Here is a 27621-nt window from a genome sequence, read left to right on the forward strand (position 1 = left end):
ATAAGCATTTCATTGCTACCTTGGCAACTGTTGCATATAAATGTGATTGTTTGTACCTTCTTCACCGTGGCTCTGCTATGCAGTTAATGATTAACTACATCGAGCTCGATGGCACTTCAGCAATACTTACAGCACCACTCAAACTGTACCCTTAGTTACTAGGTTACATGCCAAAAGTCTAATTAGAGAGCCACTTATTTTTAGAACAGTAATAAATAACTACCGCCCAATTACAAGTCAAAGAGACATTTTTTAAAAAAAACATGGTTTACAAGATTAGCCAGATTAAATTCACTGCAAAGTAAAAGATTAATCAGTTGAAGCTAGAGATGAACATTTAAAATATATTCTAAATTGATGTAACTATTAGTACTGTACTTTTTTTGACAGACCACCCATCAAGCCCCAAATCATTCCCTCCACGTGGTGCCGAGAGGCAGGACCTGAGCCTCTGACTTTCTTCGCCTGCTCAAGCCCCCGGCCAGCCTGGGACTGAGAGTGGACGGCCTCGGGTGGGGGGGGGGAAAGAGAAACAGAGGCTGCAGGGGATGGAGGAGAGAGAGCGCGAGAGAGGTGGGGGGTAGGGGAGGAGGAAGAGGAAGAGGAAGAGGAAGAGGAAGAGGAAGAGGAAGAGGAAGAGGAAGAGGAAGAGGAAGAGGAAGAGGAAGAGGAAGAAGAGGAAGAGGAAGAAGAAGAGGAGGAAGAAGAGGAAGAAGAAGAGGAAGAAGAGGAAGAAGAAGAGGAAGAAGAGGAAGAAGAGGAAGAAGAAGAGGAAGAGGAAGAAGAGGAAGAGGAAGAAGAGGAAGAGGAAGAAGAGGAAGAGGAAGAGGAAGAAGAGGAAGAGGAAGAAGAGGAAGAGGAGGAAGAGGAAAAGAGAGAGAGAGAGAGAGAGAGAGAGAGGCGCACAGGTGGGGGTGGGGGTGGGGATGGGGAGGAGGGAACTCAGGGAAGACGGATCACATTCTTCTAACCCCTTACAAGGAACGTCGGAGTAGATGATATCGATAAGCCATGACACTGTCACTATTCACGTCATACCCAATAAACCTGTTAATAATCCGTACACAATGCCTGCCCCATGGGTGGGTGGATGTAGTTGCACTGGGGTAAGACACTTCGACTGGGGGAGACATGCATTTGGACTGGGGTAAGACACTTTGGCTGGCCTTTGCTGTCTTCTGGAGAGCTCTGTCCTCTGTCGCTTCAGGAAGTCAAAATGGTTTGAGTTACAATTTGCAAAGTCAGTCAGACCTTGGGATGGGCGGTTCCAGTTACAGATTCCAGTGAAACTTCAGGGTGTGGCTTATCCTCCAAGGAGACCAATCATAGACAAAGAGTGGAGCATGGTGGCCATTTTGGCAGTACAAATAAGCATGTCCATTCTATTAAACTGAAGAGTCCGAAACGTACCACGATTTCTCAGAATCTTCATTGTTTGTTGTCCCATCATTACTATGGATCCCTGTAAACCCCTTTCGCCAAGGCATCCCTCGAGATAACATTTAATTTTTTATGCCCCTCCCTCCCCTGAAAAAACGCACACTCCACAGTGCGGCAAAGATTTTCCAAGAGATGGGCAAGAATTGCTACATTTTTTTCATCACCATCAAGATCCTTCAAGGACAGACTGCCAGGCAGTGCACAAGTCTTACAGTTATAACTTTCAGGAAAGACTGAGCAGGCTGGGGCTTATTTCTCTAGAAAAGAGAAGGCTGAGTGGTCACCGGATAGAGGTCTTTAAAATTATGATACAGTAGACGTCGGGAAGATGTTTTCACCTTGAGACCACCAAAAACTATAAATATAAGATAGCCACTAATAAATCCAATAGAGAATTCAGGAGAAACATCTTTTCTTAGAGTGTGGAACGCGCTACCATAAAGTAGTTGCGGTGAATAACAGATGCATTTAAGGAGAAGCTAGATAAGTACATGAGGCAGAAAGGAATAGAAGGACATGCCAATAGGATGAAATGAAGTAGGGTGGGAGGAGGCTAATGTGGAGCATAAACAGTGGCACAGACCAGGTGGGCCGAATGGCCTGATACAGTGCTAAAATTCAAAGTAATTCTATCTACAGCCCAGATTGTCTAAAATACAAGAAAGTCCCAGTAAAATAGTTCTGCATTTGCATACATAAATTTTGATGGTACAAGGCTCAGAATATACAGTCATGGCTCCAACGGACTGGTTAATTATCAGTATCTACTTCCAGGCAACACTTTACACTTGCAATGTTAATTTGCCTTTTTTTCTTTACAGATATGGATTGCACTGCTGTATATTTCCTGCATTTTTCATTTTTATTTCAGATTTCCAGCATTTGCAGAGGTTTTTTTTTGCCTTTTTAAAAACTAATATAATTAGAAAACCTCAGATACAGTAAACATTTTCATATTGTAGTGACTTGGTTATATAGACCAAGCTGGATGAAGAAAATTGGTTTCACTAGCTAAAAAATGAGATATGCAATAGAATTTTAATTATGTTCTCACTCCTTAAAGCAAATAAGCGGTTTAATAATTAAAGCACATACCAGCTTGGCTCATTAGAAGCACTCTTGCCTCGGAGTCAGAGGTTGTGGGTTGCAAGCTCCACTGCAAGACTTGAGCACAAATTCTGGTTACAATGCAGTGCAGTTATTGAGGGAGTGCTGCACTGCTGGAGGTACAGTCTTTCAGATGAGACATTAAACCGAGGTCTCATCTGCCCTCTCAGTTGGATGTAAAAATTCCATGGCCACTAATCAAAGAAAAGCAGGGAGCTTCTCCAAGTATTCTGGCAAACATTTATCCGGCAACCAACATCAAAGAGAAAATATCTGGTCATTTATTTCACTGCTGTTTGTGGGACCTTGTTGTGCGCAAACTGGCTGCTATGTTTCCCTACATTACAGCAGTGACTGCATTTCAAAAGCACTTCATTGGCTGTAAAGTACTTTGGGATGTCTCAAGGTCATGAAAGGCATTATATAAAAGAAAGTCTTTGTTTTCTTTTTTTAATTTACCAATTCTCTTCAAAAATGTAATGAAAATTGAAGTACTTTTACTGGTTAATCAAACCTATCCACTGACTTCTTCAATTGGTTAATCAATCATTTTTAAAATATCTGTGGAGTTGGAAGTAAATGCTTAAATGCCCTGTAACTGACCAGTAGTTCCGGCCTCCTACACAGTTGTTCAGCCACTTGCAATGATGATCAAAACCGGAAATGCATTTGTTACACGTACTGCAGTGTTTGGCTTTCATACCCCTGAAAAGAAAAAGCAAAAAGATTCATTCAGGTCAGCACACAGCCGTTTGGAATATCCCCTGGCAAGGACGAAAAACATCTCTTACTTTATATTAAAATAGAAATTGGGAAGAACCTCTTTGTTCAAAGTGATGAAAGTTTGGAATAATCTGCTTGATGGGATTTATAAAGGCTAAAAGCACTAGAGGTTATAATGGGAGAGTAATGAACACCTTTTGCAACTTTCATAGTGTGATTGATCACACAGCAAACAGACCTGCAAGTAAGTTTAAAAACTGAGGTTTGCAAACTGGGTCGAACAAGAGGATCTAATACAGTCAGTCCTCAGAAACCAGGGCTCTTCAATTCGAACAAACAAGGCTAAGAGGACATCTGATAGAGATGTTCAAAACATGAAGGGTTTTGAGCTAAAGACAGACAAACTATTTGGTGAGTCGGTAACTAGAGTGCACAAGTTTTAAATCATCATAAGAACAAAGGAAGAGGCGAGGAGAAATTTGAGAACCGGATTGCCGTACTAGAAGTGGTGAGGGGGAACAGAATCAACAAGCAGCTTTTAAAAGGCAAGTATATTAATATTTTGAAAAAGATCATTTAAAAGGGAAAGAGCAAAGGAATGAGAGTGTGTGGATAGTACTTTCAAAGAGCTAACAATAGGCACAATGGGCCAAATGGCCTCCTCCTGTTTCTGTAAAATGATTTCTTCAATGTTATTTTAAGAGTTGTGGTCTAGTGGGATGAGATTTGAGGGGCTGAATGGCCTCAACTCAACCTTGGTTTTCTTTATCTGCTGCACAGACTGCGATGCTAATCTCCAAAGCTATTAATTGCAAACCTTCAGTCCTCGTGATATCTTGAACAAGTTTTAACTAAGCTTGTAATTTATTTACCAGTGGTGGCCTTAGTGCTCCCAGTCTTCGGAGGGAGCAAACATAAATCACAGGATTTTTAAACTCTGAATCACTGCCCAGTGATTCGTTCTGGAAAGTGGAGGTGTAGGGGTGATAGTAAGAAGAGTCCTTAAATCTGGCTGTGGATTACATCGAATTAACAGCACAGAAACAGGCCACTTATCCCAACTGGTCTATGCCAATGTTCATGCACCACCAGTCTCCTTCCACTTTACTTCATTTAACCCCAGCAACAATCTTCTATTCCTTTCTCCCTTATCTAGCTTCCCCTTAAATGCATCTATACTATTCGCCTCAACTACTCCTTGTGGTAGCAAGTTCCACATTCTAACCATTCTCTGGGTAAAGATGTTTCTCCTGAATTCCCGATTGGATTTATTAGCGATTAGGTTATATTTATGGCTCCAGTTTTGGTCTCCAACAAGTGGAACGATCTTCCCTATGTCTACCCTTTCAAACTCCTTCATAATTTTAAAGAGCTCTATCAGCTCACCCCTCAGCCTTCTTGTTTCCAGTGAAAAGAGCCCCAGTCTGTTCACTCTTTCCTGATAGTTAGAACCTTTCCATTCTGGTATCATCCTTGTTAATATTTTTTTCACCCTTCTCCAGAGCCTCTATAACTTTTTTATACCATGGAGACCAGAACTGTGCATAGTACTCCAAGTATGCTCTAACCAAGGTTCGATTACAAATTTAACTTCTCTGCTTTTCAATTATATTTGTCTAGAAATGAACCCCAGTGCTTTGTTTGCATTTGTGTGCTCTCCACGGTCAAATAGCCTGCTAAATCTTACCGTTAAGGCTCACACTTGAAGAATGTCCACTTAGGCCTGGTACTGGGATCTACAGACACTAGTGAAACAACCCCCTTCTTCAGGGATAAAAGGAAAAAAAATTCACATTTCGTGGTCATATTTCCCCCACCCCACCAGAAATGCACGGTGTTAGGAAAGTGCAAAAAATTAAAGGAGATGTTTAGTGGGAATCTTTTACAAGTATGCTGAGGCAGGGGAAAACTAGACAACAGTTCCAGGAGCCCTTCACTAGTGAGAGGGCTTTTAGAACAATTTGTCTGCATTTAAAGGATTACCTGTAACTAGAAACAGAAAGCCTTTCGACTTTCAGTAACCAGAGGACACAGATCTAAAGTAACTGGTAAACGAGCCAGGGTGGAGATGGAGACAACTTTTTAATGCAGCAAGTTATCATCTGCCTGAATTGGGTAAGTACATGAAAGGGAGAAATTTGCAGGGCTATGGTGAAAGAGCAAGGGACTTCGACTAATTGGATTACATCAGGAGCCAACATAGGCACGATGGGCTGAATAGCCTCCTTCTGTGGTGGAAAATTCTATGATAATGTATTGTACAATACACGCTGCAATACTCAAGCAGAAACTGTTCTCACTCAAATCCCATATAATTATTAGTTGTCGCTCTGAAATTATTTAACATTTAAAATGATTGGAAATTCCACTTTATAATTTATCAATATAATAATGTTTTAACATTCTTCAGAAAGTAGAATTTTACTGTACGGGACAGCTATATTTGTCATTTGATGTGGCGGACACATCATTTACTATGCAGGACATACAAGACTAACATGATTTTAACTGATGCTGCAAAATAAAATCCACCTTTTAATGCTGTTTGAACCGGAAGAGTATCAGCAGTCTATCTGGCCTTGGATGGCATCACAGATGAGTATTCTGTCCACACCTTGTGTCCACACATGCAAACTTCCAGTGGGAGGGGAAAGGGGGGCACTGGATATCAATCAAGCAAACTCCTAAATGAGAACCAAGGCCAATTTCTCCACCACCTCCTCCTCCCCGAGCCCCATGTTGCCAAGGCCAATTCTCAGACTCCAGCAACCACCTGGGGCTAAGTTGACCTGACTCAACAAAGATGATAGATCAAGCCTTGGGCCCCTCTGGTTTGAATGATGCATTGGGTAGTGTACAGACCACCTGAGCTATTGTTGAGATCTGTTGTTTCTCAATTTGATTCGCTTTGGGTGTTGGAATAATCCCACCCACCTTAATCATTCGGCACTAAAATGGCAGAGACCCAGAGAATAGGGTGTATCAGCTCATGAACCCTTTATAGTGTTTAACCAGGCAGATACATACACGTCCACTTCACACAGGTAGCAGTGCTGGTTCTGAATGACATGGGGATGCTTGGCTCGGTCAAGTGTTGGCATGGGAGTATTGTAGTTTTTCCTGTTCCGCACATTCTTGTCCGCTGGGTCAATGGAAACAGCAACTAGATGGACAATGAAATGATACACAAACAGCACACCAATTATCTGAATCCCCCCGTGTTAAGGACCAAAATTAGATTGAAGGAGTGAAGGAAATTAAAAAAACAAGTCAGCTCCACTCACAGCTTTGGTACAAGACTGTGAACGGTGCCTAAGGCCATCGAACAATTATTTCACTGGTTGAAGGGAAATGAGAGAATGTGGCTGGAAATCTGCCAGTGTTCCGATGGCTGTTCCATGTTAATGGCTACAAACTCGACCCTGATGTACAAGGCCACAACTGTATGGGACAGGCTAGATAGCCCGTCTGATCTTATCCTGCCCGACATTTTCGTACAAGAATGAAAGCAGCAGTGTCTTTACCGCAAGATAATTCAGACCTTGGTGCAGTTAAATGCCATGCAAGACATTTGTGTTCGTTATTGCCAATACATTTCAGCTTGGTTATAGGTCAGCTGTGGCTTAGTGAGTCGGTCCCTTGCCTCTGAGTCAGAAGGTTCTGGGTTCAAGTCCAGAGACTTGTGTGCCAAAATCTAGGCTGTCATTCCAGGGCAGTACTGAGAGTGCGCTGCAGTATTGGAGGTGCTGTCTTTCGGATTTGACGTTAAGGCAGACGAGATCTCAGTTTAAGTGGATGAAAAAGGTCCCATGGTATTATTTCAAACAAGAGTAAAGGATGCACCAGTGACCCGGCATCGAATCAGGATCACTAAAATTAGCTGCCGCATTTCCTACATTACAACAATGACTACCCTTCAAAAGTACTTTGAAACGCTTTGAGATGTCCAGAGGTCAGGAAATGCACTTTTTAAAGTGCAAGTTTTTTCTTTAATAAAACACGACTTTATTTTCCCTTGTTCTGGATTCTCCCACCAGAGGAAATAGTTTCTCGGTGTCTACTCTATCAAATCCTTGTATTATTTTAAAGACTTCGATTAGATCATCTCTCAACCTTCTAAAGGTCCAGGTCAGAACTTATTAGACATTTCCACTTATTTCACTTTGAATTTACCTGCCAGGCAGAGAGAGAAGGTTTCCATTACAGCAGGTTGGGCCAGACTAGTTTTGAACCATTGGCGGGGGCGTGGAAGTTCAGGGATATTATTCTGACCTACAATGACAACTATTCACAATACAGCCAGGTAAACTACTTTTATTATTGAACCCATGGGATTATTAAAAACATAAAATTAAAATTTGGTTAAAAGAAATATCTAGCAATGTGTTTTTATACCTTTCTTACATAGTAAATATTAATTCATGTTACATCAATAGGATTTAGTCCATTTCCTGGGAATACCAGTACTTGAATTTCCATTTAAATATTCTTCCAGTCTATTTGGTTATTGTGCTTAGAAGCCTGAATTATATTTATATTTGTGCTTAAAATCAGATAGTCACTAACAGATCAAATAAAGGATGAAGGAGGAATTTCTTTACACAGAGGAACTCGCTGCCACATGGAGTGATTGAAGCAGAGTTCACAGATGCATTCAATGTATACATGAAGAAGGGAAGAGAGGGATGGGGGTTGGGGCAGGGCAGAAAGAAATAAGAGTGGGACGAGGCTCATTGGAGTACAAATATTGGCATAGACTAGTTGGGCCGAATGGCTTATTTCTGTGCTGTAGATTCTATGTAAAACAACAACTGATATTTATAGTGCTTTCAATGTACTAAGACACACACATAGGTTAATGGTGCATGAGATTTGATAGTGATTCAAAACTAATTGCTGCATATAATAGCTTCAGACTCTCTCTATTTTAGATTGATTGGCTTTTAGTGGATATTTTCTGCCATTACTAATGACTGTCCTGTTTGTGAGTCATGTTAACTCACTAAAGGCCTTGGTAAAAGTTCACATGAAGCCTGCTTGTATGGTTACTAGGAAACAGTACAAATCAAATTGTGACACTACAGCCATGGTGCGTCGGTGGTGGAGGGAGTGAATGGGGTGCCAATCAAGTAGGCTGCTTTGTCCTGAATGGTGTTGAGCTTCTTCAGTGTTATTGGAGCTGCACTTCTCCATCACACTCCTGACTTGTGCCTTGTAGATGGTGGAAAGGCTTTGGGGAGTCAGGAGGTGAGACACTCGCCACAGAATACCCAGCCTCTGACCTGTTCTTGTAGCCACAGTATTTATTTAGCTGGTCCAGATAAGTTTCTGATCAATGGTGACCTCCCAGGATGTTGATGGTGGGGGATTCGGCGATTTGAATGCTGCTGAATGTCAAGGGGCAGTGGTTAGACTCTCGCTTGTTGGAGGTAGTTATTGCCTGGCACTTGTGTGGTGCGAATGTTACTTGCCACTTATCAACCGAAGCCTGAATGTCATCCAGGTCTTGCTGCATGCGGGCATGGACTGCTTCATTATCTGAGGAGTTGCGAATGGAACTGAACACTGTGCAGTCATCAGCGAACATCCCCACTTCTGACCTTGTGATGGAGGGAAAGTCATTGATAAAGCAACTGAAGATGGTTGGGCCTAGGACACTGACCTGAGGAATGCCTGCAGTGATGTCCTGGGTTATCCAATTTTTTTTCATTTTTAAAAATGTTAATTTCTTCATGGAATGTGGGCATCATTGGCAAGGCCAGCATTTATTGCCCATCCCTAATAGCCCTAGAGAAGATGCTGTTGAGCCACTTTCTTGAACCACTGCAGTCCTTGTGAAGGTACTCCCGCAGCGCTGACTTTTGTCGTAGTGGTTTGTTGCAACTGAGTGGCTTGCTGGGCCATTTCACAGGGCAGTTAAGAGTCAACCACATTGCTGTGGATCTGGAGTCACTTATTGGCCAGATTTCCTTCCCTAAAGGACATAAGTGGACCAGATGGGTTTTTACGACAATCACTATTACTGAGACTAGAGTTTCTTTTTAACTCCAGATTTATTTCATTAGTCCCACACCCCTGCTCTTTCCCCATAGCCCTGCATATTCTTCTTCAAATATTAAAAACCTTTGCATAAAAGGCAGAAATGATATTTACCTGTTGAGTGATATTAGATGGTCGACAAAAAGTTTCAGTCTTTTTTAAAAAATATATGAAGTGACTGATTTTCACCAGATATTTTCTTGCATTACTAGTGACTGTCATTGTTCATCCTTTATTTCACCATGGAAAATAAATCCAAACCACACATCAACAAATCACCCTTATACCTTGAAATGCATGCCAAGATTATGCAAGTATTGCCACTCGACTGAGATCCAGCCACAAAATTGTATCGCTGAGTGCTTGCTACATTTAGAATTAATTTTGTGACTGGGTTAGCAATACAATGTCAATGACACGGAATAAGGCCGACATTTTAAAAGAAGATCATTCCAGCATCGCTATAATAATTAGCAGCACTGAAATATCCAGGCATATTTCTAATCATATTATATAGTCTGCAAATAAAAATTGTAATTCTTGAGAATTGCTATACTTTGCAGCGTTAAAAAAAAGCAATATATGCACATGGCAGAATCTTAGCACCAGCTACAAAATACAGAGAGTTTGTAATAATATTAAAAACTGACCAGATAACTGAGTGAAAATCATCATACGGGTTATGAAGAGTTTCAATATTGGTGATCGATAGTATCACTGTTAAATATATTCCAGTTATTAAAATACACGGAACAAGTTTACTCCTCGGGTTTAAATAAATTAATTCCCTTGTTAGCTGACAAGGCCGGCATTTATTGCGCATCCCAAGTTTTCTCGAGAAGCTGCTGGTGGCCACTGTCTTGAACAGCCGCAACATCTTGAACTTGCTAGGACAGGACAGAAGAAGTCCTATGTGTGTTAGCCTGTGTTCAAGAGGATTGGTGCTGCTCAGTGTTCTTGCTGAGAATGATAGGTCAGATTGAAGCACTGTCTGATGAGGCCAGCCTCTCGCAGGTCTACTCACTAAAGGCTCGATGATGATCCAGATGGTAAGATGTACTGGCGGACAAGACTTTTGAAGAGCTCAGTAAGTTGATCGGGGAGCACTTTAAACTGGCAAGCAGCATGCTCATGGTGAGACACCGGTTTTACACGCACTGGCGGCGAGAAGAGCAAAGCGTTCCAAACTTCGTGGCAGACCTCCGGCGACTGGCGAGCCGATGTAAGTTCCCAGATGCATGCAGAGCGGAGATGCTGCGAGACATTTTTTTAAATTGAGGGCATCGGGCACGCTGGGGTTTTCAGGAAACTGATTGAGACCAAAGACTTGACTCTGAAAAAGGCGGCTTTGATGGCCCAGACATTTATCTCAAGAGAGGAAGAGACCAGAATGATGTTTGACAAAAATCTTGGCTTAAATGCAGCAAATGGACAGGGAATCAACGTTGTTAACGTGGCACACAGTTCTCCAGGCAGACAGGGGCAATGTAGTCGAACCTAAAGGGGGAATTCAACAGAGTCAATGGCTAGCTGAACGGCGATTCATGCCATCACAAGGGACAATGTGGCCAGTAATGGGGCCATCAACACCTGTCAATGGTGCGCTTAAGGACAGTTACAGTGACAGTCAGAGACAATCGACTGCTAATGGACCTTTTGTTTCCAACAATGGCTCATGTTGGAGGTGTGGAGGCAAACACCCAGCCAGAGCTTGCAGGTATCAGCAATATACCTGCAGGAACTGCAATGTCAGCAGTCACTTGGCGCGTATATGCAGGAAGCCTGCAGCCAGGTTGACGTACGAGGAAGACGGGCCCGATGGAAGCCCTACGAGGCCAAATGTACACGGAGGGAAATCGCTGGAAGCTGAAGTTCAATGAGTTCATGCAGAGCACATATACAGTTCATATACCAGGATGCCAGCGATAATGATGAAAGTGCTGCTCAATGGCATCCCAGTATTAATGGAGCTAGACACGGGGGCCAGCCAGTCCCTGATGAGTATCAAACAGTTCGACAAGTTGTGGGCGTCCTAAGCCAGGAGGCCAAAATTATTGCCGATTGATGCATAGCTACGGATATATACAAAGGAGATCATTCCGGTGCTAGGCAGTGCCACGGTAGTCGTGACCCACAAAGATTCAGAGAACAGATTGCCACTCTGGATTGTCCCGGGGGATGGTCCCGCACTACTGGGGAGGAGTTGGCTTGCTGTTATGAACTGGAAATGGGGCGATGTCAATGCAATTTCTTCTGTGGAGCGAATATCATGCTCACAGGTCCTGGACAATTTTGACTCACTATTTCAACCCAGCATTGGCACTTTCATGGGGACCAAGGTTGTGATTCACATAAACCCGGACACCATGCCAGTACACCACAAGGCCAGAACGGTACCGTACGTGATGCGGGAAAAGATAGAAGGCGAATTGGACCGCCTGCTGAGGGAATGCTTCATCTCACCAGTCGAATTCAGTGACTGGGCGATCCCGATTTTGCCGGTGCTCAAGGCGGATGGGTCGGTCAGGATATGTGGTGATTACAAGGTCACCATCAATCGGGTGCCTAGCAATCCAATCCAAGACCAGTACCCACTACCGAGAGCGGAGGACCTCTTTGCGACGCTATCCGGTGGCAAACTTTTTTCAAAATTGGACCAGACCTCAGCTTACATGACCCAGGAGCTGGCAAGTGAGTCGAAGAAGCTGACCACCATCACGACACACAAGTGGTTGTTTGAGTACAACAGATGTCCATTCGGGATTCGCTCGGCCGCCGCGATCTTTTAATGAAATATGGAAAGCCTCCTCAAGTCGATTCCAAGGATGGTGGTTTTTCAAGACGACATCCTCATCACGGGTCGCGATACTGAAGAACACCTCCACAACCTGGAGGAGGTGCTACGCAGACTGGACCGGGTAGGGCTGCGACTGAAAAAGGCGAAGTGCGTCTTCCGAGCTCGAGGGGTAGAATTCCTGGGGATGAGAGTAGCAGCAGATGGGATCAGATCTACTGTGTCCAAAACGGAAGTGATCCAGAGAGCACCCAGACCCCGTAACACGACGGAGCTGCGTTCGTTCCTGCGGTTCCTGAACTATTTTGGTAACTTTCTTCCCAAATTGAGCCGTTACACGTGCTCCTAAGCAAAGGTCACGAATGGGTCGGGGGCGGAGACAGCCAGGAAAGGGCTTTTGATAAAGCTCGCAATTTGTTATGCTCCAACAATCTGTTAATACTATATGACCCATGTAAGAAACTTGTTTTAACGTGTGATGCGTCGTCCTATGGGGTCGGGTGTGTGTTGCAGCATGTTAATGCCAAGGGTCAGTTACAGCCGGTAGCTTATGCCTCCAGAAATCTGTCCCAGGCAGAAAGAGGCTACGGGATGGTAGAAAAGGAAGCGCTTGCATGTATATATGCAGTAAAAAAATAAAAAAAAATGCACTAGTACCGGTTTGGCAGGAAGTCTGAGCTGGAGACAGATCACAAACCCCCAACGTCCTTTTTGGCAGACAAGGAGGCCATAAATGCAAATGCATCGGCCCGCATACAGAGGTGGGCACTCACATTAGCCGCCTATGACTATACAATTCGATACAAACCGAGCACTGAAAACTGCGCCAATGCACTCAGCAGGCTCCCACTAGCCATCACCGAGGGGGCAACTGAGCATGCTGCTGAGATGGTCATGGCTGTTGAAGCTTTCGAAAGCGAAGGCTCACCCGTAACAGACCATCAGATCAAAGTCTGGACAGAGACCCGCTACTGTCTTGAATGTGTTCTGAATGGAGACTGGGCAGCCACGTATGGAGCATGCCCTGAGAAATTCAAACCATTTCACAGGCGCAAGGATGAACTCTCGATTCAAGCCGATTGCCTACTGTGGGGAAACTGAGTCGCCATACCCCAGAGGAGCAGAGAGATGTTCATCAGAGAACTCCACAATGAGCACCCGGGCATTGTCATGATGAAGGCAATTGCCAGGTCACACGTTTGGTGGTCAGGGATAGATGCACCCAGGGAAGCCCTCCTTAGCCCCTGGCCCGCCAAGCCATGGTCACGCATCCATGTGGACTACGCAGGTCCTTTCATGGGAAAAATGTTTTTGGTTGTAGTAGACGCCTACTCCAAATGGATCGAATGTGACATTCTCAACTCAAGCACATCCTCTGCCATGATAGAAAGTCTACGGGCAATGTTCACCGCCCATGGTCTACTGGATGTTTTGGTCAGTGACAATGGCCCGTGCTTTACAAGCATTGAATTCCAGGACTTCATGGCAGGAAATGGTATCAACCATGTCAGAACAGCACCGTTCAAGCCGACCTCAAACGGCCAGGCGGAACGAGCAGTGCAGATAATCAAACAGGGGATGCTCAGAATCCAAGGGGGTTCCCTCCAAAGCTGCTTATCACGCCTCCTGTTGGCCAATAGATCCCGACCACACTCGCTCACAGGGGTTCCACCCGCAGAGCTGCTAATGAAAAGGACGCTCAAAACCAGGTTATCCCTTATACACGCCACCATGAAAGAAATTGTTGCGAGCAGGCGCCGGTCACAACGGGAATGCGAGGGCGCGATGTATTGATGTCAATGACCCGATCTTTGTTTCAACTACGCTGCAGGGCCTAAATGGCTCACAGGCACTGTGATTGCCAAAGAGGGGAATAGGATTCTGGTAGTTAAACTTATCAATGGACAAATCTGCCGCAAACATGTGGATCAAACAAAAAAGAGGTTCAGCAACCCCATAGAAGAAGCAGAGGAAGAACACGATGTAGAGTTCACTCCTCCACAGGTGACTGAACACCGGAACCAAGCGGAGGAGAGTCCAGTCACTGTGGGCAGTCTGAACAGGCTTGAGGCACTGCAAACAGCAGACACTCAGGCCAGCAACAAGAGCCCCAATTCAGGTGCTCTACAAGGGAGCGTAAACCACCAGAGAGACTTAACCTGTGATCCCAATAAGACTTTGCGGGGGAGGTGATGTCTTGTATTCAACGGTCATTGTAACACATGTATAAACTGACCTAAGTTGTACACCATGAGAACATTGACCACTAGGTGGTGAACTTGTGGGAGACACTCCTAACCTGGACTTTCAGGTATAAAAGGGGAAGCTCTACCCACTTTAGTGCTGGCTAATAAAGGTTACTGGTCACAGAGCGACCTTCTCTCAAGTATGGGCCTCGTGTGCATTTATACTGTATAGTAAGGACATATCAATCTCAATCTCCAGAATGTCCTGAGACATGGACAATGTCCTGAACCTGATAAGTCTGCATCCCAGAGTACTTAACGAAGTGGCCCTAGAAATAGTGGACGCATTGGTGGTCATTTTCCAACATTCTAGAGACTCTGGATCTGTTCCTATGGGTTGGAGGGTAGCTAATGTAACCCCACTTTTTAAAAAAGGAGGGAAAGAGAAAACAGGGAATTATAGACTGGTTAGCCTGATATCGGTAGTGGGGAAAACGTTGGATCCATTATTAAAGACGTAATAGTAGTGCATTTGGAAAGCAGTGACAGGATCGGTCCAAGTCAGCATGGATTTATGAAAGGGAAATCATGCTTGACAAATCTTCTAGAATATTTTGAGGATGTAACTAGTAGAGTGGACAAGGGAGAACCAGTCGATGTGGTGTATTTGGACTTTCAAAAGGCTTTTGACAAGGTCCCACACAAGAGATTAGTGTGCAAAATTAAAGCACATGGTATTGGTGGTAATGTATTGACGTGGATAGAGAACTGGTTGGCAGACAGGAAGCAAAGAGTAGGAATAAACGGGTCCTTTTCAGAATGGCAGGCAGTGATTAGTGGGGTACAGCAAGATTCAGTACTGGGTCCCCAGCTATTTACAATATACATTAATGATTTGGACGAAGAAATTGAATGTAATATCTCCAAGTTTGCCAATGACACTAAACTGGGTGGTGGTGTGAGCTGTGAGGAGGAAGCTAAGAGGCTGCAGGGTGACTTAGACAGGTTAGGTGAGAGGACAAATGCATGGCAGATGCAGTATAATGTAGATAAATGTGAGGTTATCCACTTTCGTGGCAAAAACAGGAAGGCAGAATATTATCTGAATGGTGACAGATTAGGAAAAGGGGAGGTGCAACGAGATCTGGGTGTCATGGTACATCAGTCATTGAAAGTTGGCATGCAGGTACAGCAGGTGGTGAAGGCAGCAAATGGCATGTTGGCCTTCATAGCGAGAGGATTTGAGTCTAGGAGCAGGGAGGTCTTACTGCAGTTGCACAGGGCCTTGGGGAGACCACACCTCGAGTATTGTGCGCAGTTTTGGTCTCCTAATCTGAGGAAGGACATTCTTGTTATTGAGGGAGTGCAGCGAAGGTTCACCAGACTGAATCCCGGGATGGCAGGACTGATATATGAAGAAAGACTGGATCGACTAGGCTTATATTCACTGGAATTTAGAAGAATGAGAGGGGATCTCATAGAAACATATAACATTCTGACGGGATTAGACAGGTTAGATGCAGGAAGAATGTTCCCGATGTTGGGCAAATCCAGAACCAGGGGTCACAGTCCAAGGATAAGGGGTAAGACATTTAGGACCGAGATGAGGAGAAACTTCTTCGCTCAGAATTGTGAACCTGTGGAATTCTCTACCACAGAAAGTTGTAGAGGCCAGTTCGTTGGATATAATCACAAGGGAGTTAGATGTGGCCCTTACGGTTAAAGGGATCAAGACGTATGGAGAGAAAGCAGGAATGGGATACTGAAGTTGCATGATCAGCCATGATCATATTGAATGGTGGTAGAGGCTTGAAGGGGTGAATGGCCTACTCCTGCACTCTATTTTCGATGTTTCTATGATATCACTGTGATCTTTGTGATTCCTGCACCATTATCTCAACACTAAGGTGTTCCAACATAAAATCCAGGGTTTTGTGACTCGGTCATTTCTGTCGTAATCCAGTGTGACAAACATCATAAATATGGAACCTTTCTTGTGCTCAGTTGTGAATTATCCACGAGGCTGAACTTTCCATCTGTGCATAAACCAAGTGACCTATATTTGGGACTAATCCTTGAGTTCATCGGTCATGCAATCAGCTCCACCCAGCCTAGGGTTACCAACTCTGATTGGACATATCCCAAGAGATTTCATCACATGACCTCCTGCCACCTCACTCTTGCCATCAGTCGGCCACTCACGGCACAGCTCCTTCCCACACTAATTGGAAAGTGAATAGACTCTTCATTACCCAATTGGATGATTTTTGACTGTCGAACAGCCTTCTCTCCCTTGCCCCTCCCAATATTTTTATAACTAGCAAACAAAAGTATTCGAAGAATATTTTTTAAATAATTTTTCTTGCCCCTATGATTTTTCTCCTGGATTGTGCACAGCAGCATCCAGGAGATTAGTCTTCAACTCGGAGTCTCCCAGATAATTCTGGAGGATTTGGCAACCTGAAGCCACCCACATTTCACTGTGAACTCAGAAAACAACGAAATAGAAAATGCATTTAAAATATGTTAATTATGGTAATACAAGTAATGATCTCAAAAGTGTGTATTACTGACTCTTGACCCCATTTCATGGCAAGATAGACTTGGCGGGTGAAACCACACAACATAATCATTATTGTGCGGTCAGAAACTTGTACCCATTATAAATTCTCTACTTATTTGATAGTACTGTTACTTTATTTGGCGAGGGAGAAAAAAAATAATCAAATTAATTTTGAGAGAGAGCGTCCCGGTCCAACAAGCACATACATCATGGAATATGCACAAGTGTATTACAGTGACCAAGTCATATTCTGTAAAGGATACAGCATAACCAACATATTTCCAAACATATGGCAACATTGGTATGTAAATCCCAAAGGCAACAATAGCCAGGTAGAAGTATAGCACCCAGGCAATCAACTGGAAGGAATGGAGTGGTAAGGTCCAACCGTTGACTCTTGAACGTGCTGGAGGGGCAACTAGATCATTTCTGCTGTTCTCCCGCTCAGGTCCAGTTTTCCGTAATCTCCGGTCATAACAATTCATCTGAGAGCAGAAAAAAAGGAGATAAAATTAATACATTTCCCCCCTCTCGCTCGTGATTTTTTTCTAATATGTACAAACTTTTGTTTCTGAAAAGTTCAAACAGTTTCTGGGAAGTTCTCTTATTATTCATTCTCAGGATGTGGGTGTCGCAGGCAAGGCCAGCATTTGTTACCCCTCCCTGGTTGCCCCAGAGAAGGTGGTGGGTAGGCTTTCTTCTTGATCCTCTGCAGCCCATGTGGGTATTCTGTGTAGTGGTTTGATACAACAGAGTTGACCACTTTATAGAATGAACCACATTTTTGTGGGACTGGAGTCACATATAGGCCAGACCGGTTTCTTTCCCTAAAAGACATCAGTGAACCAGTTGGGTTTTACGACAACCAACAGCTTCACGATCACTTTTGCTGATGCTTGTTTTTATGCATATCCAGATATTTTTTTTAAAAAACAGAATTCAAATTCTCAAACAGCCATGGTGAGATTTGAACTCACATTCTCTGGATTATTAGGCCACTAACACTACCGTACCCCGGTTATCAACTGTTACTTTAAACAATTGCATTCGGGTGAAACCTCCAAAATCAGTCATAATAGAGGGAATCTCCTACTGCGGATGTAAAAGATCCTATGGCACTATTTGAAGAAGAGCATGGGAGTTCTCCCCTGGTATCTTGGCCAATATTTATCCCTCAACCAACGTCACTAAAAAAAATTATCTGGTCATTATCTCATTGCTGTTTGTGGGATCTTGCTGTACACAAATTGACTGCCACGTTTCCTACATTACAACAGATACTACACTTCAGAAGTACTTCATTGGACATAGAGAGCATTGGGACATGCCTGGGTCGTGAAAGGCACTATATAAATGCTGGTTTTTCCCGATTTAAATTTTTGTTGAAATTTCTTGATTGAGCGGATTCAAGGAAAGAACTACAGGCCTCATATTTGGTGGACAACCCGCCATCCACAATCCTTACCTAGTCGGATCTTTGACATAGTAGGAACAGTTGAGCTCAGCTGTGATACCTCTACAGTTGAACAGCCCGCCAACACTCACAGGGAATATTTACCAATCTTTCCTGCTCGTCAGAAAGCAAGGTTGGTTAAAATGGGAGCAGGAAACTTACCCGCTTGCCTCTCAAATTGCAGGCACCAAGGACACTAGCCCAAAGCTAGGTCATTTTGATCGGGACCCAACTGCCATTTTAACTTGGAGAAGTGGCTGAAGCTAGCAGGTGGAGGATCAGGAGGATAAGATGCTCCTCCCAACTATTTACAATCTATATAAACGACTTGGAAGAAGGGACTGAGTGTAACGTAGCCAAGTTTGCTGACAATACAAAGATGGGAGGAAAAGCAATGTGTGAGGAGGACACAAAAAATCTGCAAAAGGACATAGACAGGCTAAGTGAGTGGGCAAAAATTTGGCAGATGGATTATATAATGTTGGAAAGTGTGAGGTCATGCACTTTGGCAGAAAAAAAATCAAAGAGCAAGTTGTTATTTAAATGGAGAAAGATTGCAAAGTGCCGCAGTACAGCGGGACCTGGGGGTACTTGTGCATGAAACACAAAAGGATAGTATGCAGGTACAGCAAGTGATCAGGAAGGCCAATGGTATCTTGGCCTTTATTGCAAAGGGAATGGAATATAAAAGCAGGGAAGTCTTGCTACTGCTGTACAGGGTATTGGTGAGGCCACACCTGGAATACTGCGTGCAGTTTTGGTTTCCATATTTATGAAAGGATATACTTGCTTTGGAGGCAGTTCAGAGAAGGTTCACGAGGTTGATTCTGGGGATGAGGGGCTTGACTTGAGGGAAGGTTGAGCAGGTTGGGCCTATACTCATTGGAATTCAGAAGAATGAGAGGTGATCTTATCGAAATGTATAAGATAATGAGGGGGCTTGACAAGGTGGATGCAGAGAGGATGTTTCCACTGATGGGCAGGGAGGGGGGAGTGGTGGGGGGTGGGGGGGGGGGGCGGAGACTAGAACTCGGAGGCATAATCATAGAATAAGGGGCCACCCATTTAAAACTGAGATGAGGAGAAATTTCTTCTCTCAGAAGGTTGTAAATCTGTGGAATGCGCTGCCTCAGAGGGGCCAAGTTTCGGCCTGAGTTGCTCCTGTTTTTTTGGAGCAACTGGTTTAGAATGGAGTATCTTAGAAATTGTAATTCTCGCCATTTAGTTTGCTCCAGTTCTAGTCAGTTAGAACAGTTTCAGTTTGGAACAGATTTTTTTTTTCCAAAAAGGGGGCGTGTCCGGCCACTTACGCTCGTTTTGAAAGTTTAGGCAGTGAAAACTACTCCAAACGAACTTAGAATGGAGTAAGTGTAGATTTTTGTACGCTCAGAAAAACCTTGTCTACACTTAGAAAACCAGGCGTAGGTTACAAATCAGGCGTAGGGAATGGGGGGTGGGGTTTAAAGGGAAGTTAACAAACATTAAACACCTCAGTTTTACAAATAAAGAGCCATTATCAATAATAAATGATAAATACATCAATAAATCAATCAAAAAAAATTAATAAAAAAAAAAAAATCAAATAAAACAAAACATTTTCTACTTACCGACTGCAGCACCGGGAGTCCTCCAACAGCGTGCTGGGACGGCCCCCCCAGTGTGTCTCTGTCAGTGTCTCTATCTCTCTGTCTGTCTGTGTGTCTCTCACTCTCTGTCTGTGTTTCTGACAGCGGAGGGGGGTGGAGGGGAGAGGGGGAGGAGGGAGGAGGTAGAGAAGGGTGGTGGGAGAAGGAGAACGGGAGGGAGGAGAGCGAGAGAGCGAGAGAGCAAGAGAGAGCGCGAGCGAGCGAATGGGCTGAGCCCGGCCCAAGACTTCAGGCTGGATTTACAGGTAGGTGGCGTCGGGGGGGCGAATCGCGGAGGTCGGGGGGCGAGTCGCGGAGGGGGGGGGAGTCGCAGAGGTCGGGGGGGGGGGGGGGAGTCACAGAGGTCGGGGGGGGGGGGGGGAGTCGCAGAGGTCGGGGGGGGGGAGTCTCGCAGAGGTCGGGGGGGGGGGGAAGAGTCGCAGAGGTCGGGGGGGGAGAGTCGCAGAGGTCGGGGGGGGGGGGGAAGAGTCGCAGAGGTCGGGGGGGGGGGAAGAGTCGCAGAGGTCGGGGGGGGGAAGAGTCGCAGAGGTCGGGGGGGGGGAAGAGTCGCAGAGGTCGGGGGGGGGAAAAGAGTCACAGAGGTCGGGGGGGGGAAAAGAGTCACAGAGGTCGGGGGGGGGAAAAGAGTCACAGAGGTCGGGGGGGGGAAAAGAGTCACAGAGGTCGGGGGGGGGGGGGGGGAAGAGTCGCAGAGGTCGGGGGGGGGGGGGGGGGGGGGGGGGGGAGAGTCGCAGAGGTCCGGGGGGGGGGGGGGGGGGGGGAAGTCGCAGAGGTCCGGGGGGGGGGGGGGGGGGGGGGAAGAGTCGCAGAGGGGGGGAGTCGCATAGGTGTGGGTCGCCGGGGCGGGGGGAGGGGAAGAGCGGAGGTCGGGTCGCCGGGGGCAGGGGAGCAGATGTCGGGTCGCCGGGGGTCGTGAGGGGGAGCGGAGGTTGGGTCGGGGCGTTGGGGGGGGGGGGGGGGGGGGGAGTGTTGGGAGGTTGGATCGGGGGTCCGGTCCGGTCCGGGGGGGGGAGCGGGAGTCAAGTCGGGTCGGGTCCGGTAGGGAGGGAGCTGGGCGTGGGAGGTGAGCCTTATCCACGCAGCCCCAGTGAGGCCATTCGGCCAGGGCTTGGGGCTGTGTGCTTTGGGCCCCTCCCACAGTTTTGGTCGCCTGGAGCTACTGCACGTGCACGCCCACTGTAGCGCGCATGTGCAGAGGTTCCGGTACTGTTTTCAGCGCAGCGACCTGGCTCCGCCCCCCCCACAGCTCATGCTGTGCCGCGCCCAGCTCCAGAGGACCTGCAGGGAGCCAGAGAATAGGTGAGGTTTTTTTTTTTTTTAGGCGCACTTTGTGGCGCGAGAAACGGGCGTCCAGGTCCGGGCTGTGCCATTCTAGGCGCGGCCTAAAACTTGGGCCCATCGAGCTGTGGAAGCTGGAACATTGAATAAATTTAAGACAGAAATAGAGAGTTTATTAAATGATAAGGGGATAAGGGGTTATGGGGAGCGGGCGGGGAAGTGGAGCTGAGTCCATGATCAGTTCAGCCATGATCTTATTGAATGGCGGAGCAGGCTCGAGGGGCCGTATGGCCTACTCCTGCTCCTATTTCTTATGTTCTTATGTTTTAAGTTAACTTATTTCCTTTGTGGGCCATTCAACCAATCCTCAAAATCACTGCAGCAAATTACCACTAATTCCACAAGTTTTGATCGTGTAGAGAAGCCTTGTGAGGTACCTTACAAAGGCTTTCTGAAAGTCCAGGTAGGCAATGGTGCAGAAATTGCTGTCGGAGGCTTCCTGCAGGCCTGACCTGAAAAAAAAAATCTCTGAACTTACCTGGTAGTCCGGGGTGTTTGTGCTACTTGAGCTACTGGGCCTCTATGCATAAGCCTACGTAGAGGCCCACATATCCCAGGGGCGCAAGTGGTTCATACACATTCCTGGGATCACGTGGGCCGGCCCAACCAATCAAAGTAGGGGCATTCCCGTTCATACTTAATGGTGAGTTCTATAGGTACGGAATCACCACAAGAATGAATGGGAATACCCCCCAAAAAATACACAAATGCTTAAAATAAATTTATCACATTTAAAATTTAGCAAAATGGAATTGAATTAATTATTTAAAACATTTAAACTTTTGAAAAATAAATTTACATATTTCACAGGTTTTTTTTTTAAAATGTTAAAATGATTGAAAAAAAATTTATTTTTCTGTTCCTTTAAAAGTCTTACGTTGATAAAAACAGGCCTTCCGCCTGTTTGTATCAGGCATAAGAATTTGTCCACCAGCGAATGCCCGTTTACTTCAGATTCGTGCGATCGGTCAAGAGGATTCTTGACAGATCGCAAGTTCCAAATTTCGGCACGTGCGCACCTCGTAAGCGCACGTTGGGGCCGCAAATTCAGCCCCAAAGTCGACCGTGTTACCCTCATCCACCAACCTGGTGACTTCTTCAAAGAAATTCAATCAAATTAGTAAGACACGATCTTTCCGGCAGCCTTGTTGGGGGTCCCAGAGCTGACCTTTTCTAGTCATGTGATCAAATAGGGCACACCCCCAATGACACAGAATTTGCAGCACACAAACAGGCCCTTCGGTCCAACAGATTTCTGCTGGTGTTGTCGCTCCACACCAGCCTTCTCCCACCCTACTTCATCTAACGCCATCAACACATCCTTCTATTCCTTTCTTCCTCATTTACTTATCTGGTTTTATCTTCCTTCATAATTCCTTCAAGCATCTTACCTACTACTGACATCAAGCTACTGGGCCCATAGAGTTACTCAGCTCTGCCTCATCACCATTTAAAAAAATTTGAACTTGGTTAGCATCCTTCCAGTCTAGGGGCACAGTCCCCTAACTCCAGCAAGCTATTAAAGATACGGGCAAGGTGTACAGCATCTCTCCAATTTTTATTTTTATTTTAAAGGATGTCCAAGTGGATATCATCTGGGCCAGAAGCCCATTCTATTGTAAGGTTCCCTATTCTATCCAAGATGACATCCTTATCTATTTTAAAATTCAGAATTTTACTGTTGTTAGCACCATTCAATGCTGTCAGTTGAGCTTCATCTTCAAGAGTAAAAGATCATGAAAACTATTCGAGTAGCATTTCCACCATACCACAAAAGTCCTTTTTGACCTGTCCTTGATCTTTCATTGGCCCAATACGATTTTGATGATCCTCCAACTCTGAATATAGCTGAAAATGCTTTACCTATTACTACCACAGTTGCCCACTATCCACTTTTTCATTAACCTTTAAGCTGATCTTTGACTTTGACTGTTCACAGTATTTGTCTCTGTTTGCCGATAAAGAATTCAGTGAGAAAATGTGGAACTTGCTACCACATGGAGTAGTTGAGGCGAATAGCTTAGATATACTTAAAGGGAAGCTCGATGACACGAGGGAGAAAGGAATAGAAGGATATGTTGATAGAGTGAGATGAAGTAGGGTGGGAGGAGGCTCGTGTGGAGCATAAACACCGGCACAGACTAAAATAGGCCGAATGGCCTGTAATTTCTATGTAATTCTAGGAGTATTATGTACTTTTAATTCATACAATTTTGTTTTGTTTACATCTCATTTATCTTTATATGTGATCAGTCAGCTACCTTGCGTTCTTCTGCCCACACTCCCTTCTGTTGGCTTTAGGAATGTCAAATGTCTTTGGTGTGTTTTAATTTGCTTTTAAAAACCTGCCATTATATTCAGCATCAGCTGTCTCCCACCCATACAGGTTAACTGATTGACCCATTCCAAATCCTCTGCCATTTTATTAAAGTTTTAAAATCTGGAATTAACTGAAGATTTTCAGTACCGTTGGATCTGCCAATCAACTAAAACCGTGTAATATTGTAGTCACTGTTTCCTAGGGATTTATGTATATCTTTCTAATCTTTTCCAAGTACACAACTAATGGCAGGAAATTTCTCTCGAATGTACTTATAAAAATAGATGCAATACTTTAAAAATTCTAGTTGCATGTTCTAACATAGTCTACTCTTCAATTGAAGTGTTTAACTTGAATTAATTGATGCTTTTTGAGCATTAAATTATCAAGCGATATGGAGCTAAAGTGGGTAAATGGAGTTGAGGTACAGATCAGCCATGATCTAATTGAATGGCAGAACAGGCTTGAGGGGCTGAATGGCCTACTCCTGTTTCTAATGTCCCTATGATATACCCAGAACCCATTACTTTTGTTTATTCAGGCCTCATGATGTTTGGACAAAGTAAGCAATGAGTCAACCGACAACCTTCATTTCAATGGGCTCCCTGTCAAGCTTAAAAGAAGAAAAAACTTGCATTTATATAGCACCTTTCACAACCTCAGGATGTCCCAAAATGCTTTATAGTCAATTAAATACTTTTGAAGTGTAGTCACTGTTGTAATATCGTCTTAACCCACCCATAGAATATATTCACACCCTATTTCTAGATGCAGTATCTTGAATTTGTCCATAATGAACATAACTTGTCTATACTCTACTCTGGTGAATACATCATCAAGCACTCTTTTATATGATCTTGGCTGTCTCCCCTTAGTCTTCAGCCTGCTCAGCTTGGTGTCATCGGTCAAGTTAAGAGTCTTGCATTGAAACAAAACATCCAGGTAATTTGTGTACCCTAGGAATAAGTGTCCCAGCACTTACCCCTCCGTGACACTCTACCCAATACATTCCCCTTGCTGCGACCTAGCTCGACTTAAATCTATTCTCCGCTTCCTTCCCTTTAGTCAATTCTGAATCCGCATCCATGCCTTACCCTGGACCCTCCCTTTGATTTGCAGTTAAAACCTATTTCATCTCTGCTATCTTGTGCAGATTAATTTACAGTAAGCCATACTTACTGAATTAGAAAAAGGACTTGCTTTTTATAGTGTTTTTCATGACCTCAATTTGTCCCAAAGCATTTTAAAGTCAATTAAGTACTTTTGAAGTGTAGTCATTCTTGTAATACAGGAACCAATTTGCGCACAGCAAGGTCCCACAAACAGCAATGTGATAATAAGCAGCTAAGCTTTTTTTAGTGATGTTTGTTGAAGAAAAAATAGTGGCCAGGACACTGGGATAACTACCCTGCTCCTCTTCAAATATTGCCGTGGAATATTTTACATCTATTTCAGAGTGCAAGTGGGGTCTCGGTTTAACGCCACATCCAAAATACAGCTTCTTCAACCGTGCAGCACTCCCTCGGTACTGCACTGAAGAGTCAGGATGGATTATGTGCTCAAGTCTCTGAAATGGGGAATGAACCCAGGAGAGAGCGTTATCAACCAAGCCACGGCTCACACCCAAATAGATATTTTTCAAAAAAGGTTCATTGGAAAATATTGTGCTGGAGTTTTGTAACAATCACCGCGTAACCAAACTGCACACACCAAGAAAATGCAAACCTTTACATTTCAAAACAAACATCATTTATATAGCACCTTTAACATAGTAAAACGACCGAAGGCATTTCATAAGAGCGATTATCACACAAAACTTGACACCGAGTCACATAATGAGATATTAGGAAAGATGACCAAAAGCTTGGTCAAAGAGGTAGGTTTTCAGGCGCGTCAAAGGAGAAGAAAAGGTAGAAATGTAATGTATTACACTGAACAGGACAAGAGAAATTTGAAACACCTCAAGCATGAAATCATGGTAGTCAATGGCAACTCCTTTTGCTTTTTAACTGCAAAAACTGAACTTCATGTCAGTGTGTTGGCTTTATATATTAAAGCTCAAATTACACTCCATACAGAATCCTCATTATCCATGGATCTTAAAAATAGCTTCAAAAGCAAAACATTTCTCAGGTTGAAACCTATTCCCCATAAGCAAAAAAGCATAAATTCCCAATAAATAAATAAAAAAATCACCTATAATTCAACTGAAACTCTGCTTGATCAGTGAATAGAATTTGATTTGAATTTCAGGAGAATGACTTCGACAGAGGCCTTGGACTGTAGTCATTATGATTCATCACAGAATTCACAGCAAACAAACCAGACCACCTCCAAAATAGCACCAGTCACTTTAATACAATTTGTATTGAAACCAATCACTGACCTTCAATATTGAATTTCCTTTCCTATTTGGTATCACTGACACAATTTTTGAACATTTCTTTTAGTCCTGATGACTCTTGATGTGGTGCTAAGCGGTTGCATTTTGTTCCCCCCCCCCTCCCACCCAAGAGGGGTTGTTAAGGTTGATGTTAACTAGCTTGGATGTTGACCGCTACTAACCCTCAGAAGTCAGTGAGACACTGCTGCATTGTTTCCCCAATATAAATGAGGTTGTGGTCAAAAATGTAAAAGCAAACAAGAATCAGAAGGAATCAAGTTACTGACCTCAAAGAAAAGAAAGACAGACTTGCATTTATATAGCACCTTTCACAACTACTGGACATCCCAAAGTGCTTTACAACAATAAGTACTTTTTGAAGTCACTGTTTTAATGTAGGAAACACAGCAGCCAATGTGCACATAGCAAGCTCCCACAAACAGCAATGTAATAATGCTGTTTTAGTGATGTTGGTTGAGGGATAAATATTGGCCAGGACACCAGACCAAACCGCTAAAATAGTGCCATGGGATCTTTTACGTCCACCTCAGAGAGCAGACAGGGCCTCGGTTTAATGTCTCATCTGAAAGACGCCACTTCCAACAGTGCAGCATTCTCTCAGCACTGTGCTGGAGTGTCAGCCTAGGTTTTTGTGCTACCACTCAGGAGTGGGACTTGAACCGGCAACTTTCTGACTCAGAGGTGAGGGTGCTACCAACTGAGCCATGGCTGAGGGGTTATAAAGAAAAACAAACAAACAGTCAGAGAACTGACAGAGTTTATAAAACATTCATCTGAACTAAAGTAGCAGAATCTTGGGGGCATGAGCCGGATCAAGAATTCTTGGGGCTCTGGGCACCAACATTCAAGACCACCCCTCCCCCCCCCAATGACCTGGACATCCTCGCCCAATCCATTAAAACACAAACGTATAGTAAAATGCATGCTTTACTGCCAATAAGGTATTTATTTTTCTTAATTTATTGTAGTCACTACTGTAATGTAGAAAACATAGCTAATTTGCACACAGCAAGCTCCCACAAAGAGCAATGTGATAATGACCAGATAATGTGTTTCAGTGATGTTGATTGAAGGATGCATGTTGCCCTGAACTCCCAAGCTCTTCTTCAAAATAGTGCCATGGGATCTTTTACGTCCACGAGGCGCAGACGAGAGTCTCGGTTCAATGTCTCATCTGAAGACAGCACCTCCAACAGCGCAGCACTGTCTCACTGCTGCACTGGAGTGTCAGCCTAGATTTTCTGCTCAAGTCTTTGGAGTGGGACTTCAACCCACAACCTTCAGACTCTGGTGAGAACAGAGTCCTAAAGGAGGAAAGCGATGTGGAGAGGTGTAGGAAGAAAATTGCAGAGTTTGGGGCCTATGCTGAAGGCATGGTCACCAATGGTGGGAAGAAAGGAATTGGGGGATGGACAAGAGGCCAGAATTGGAGGAGCGCAGAGTTCTGGGAGGGTTGTAGGGCTGCATGAGGTCAGAGAGAAAGGAAGGGACGAGGTCATGGAGGGATTTGAGCGTGAGGATGAGAATTTCTAAATTAAGGCATTGGCAGACTGGGAGCCAATGTAGGTCAGCAAGCAGAGGGGCAATGTGTGAACTGGACTTGGTGCA

General features: G+C 44.3%; 1 protein-coding gene across 2 annotated transcripts in view; it reads right to left on the bottom strand.

Moving 5' to 3' along the window:
* zdhhc11 (zinc finger DHHC-type containing 11) overlaps positions 1-27621 on the bottom strand; it is a 149540-nt gene that overhangs the window by 53381 nt on the left and 68538 nt on the right. For both annotated transcript variants that reach the window (XM_070879830.1, XM_070879829.1), the window contains exons 2-4: positions 17116-17337; positions 6298-6476; positions 3151-3252 (exon numbers count right to left, since the gene is read on the bottom strand). In XM_070879830.1, the coding sequence (XP_070735931.1) occupies positions 3151-3252; positions 6298-6476; positions 17116-17337 (503 nt within the window). The remainder of the gene's footprint in view (positions 1-3150; positions 3253-6297; positions 6477-17115; positions 17338-27621) is intronic.

This window comes from Pristiophorus japonicus, chromosome 5, assembly GCF_044704955.1.
Source record: "Pristiophorus japonicus isolate sPriJap1 chromosome 5, sPriJap1.hap1, whole genome shotgun sequence".
Lineage (NCBI taxonomy): Eukaryota > Metazoa > Chordata > Chondrichthyes > Pristiophoridae > Pristiophorus > Pristiophorus japonicus.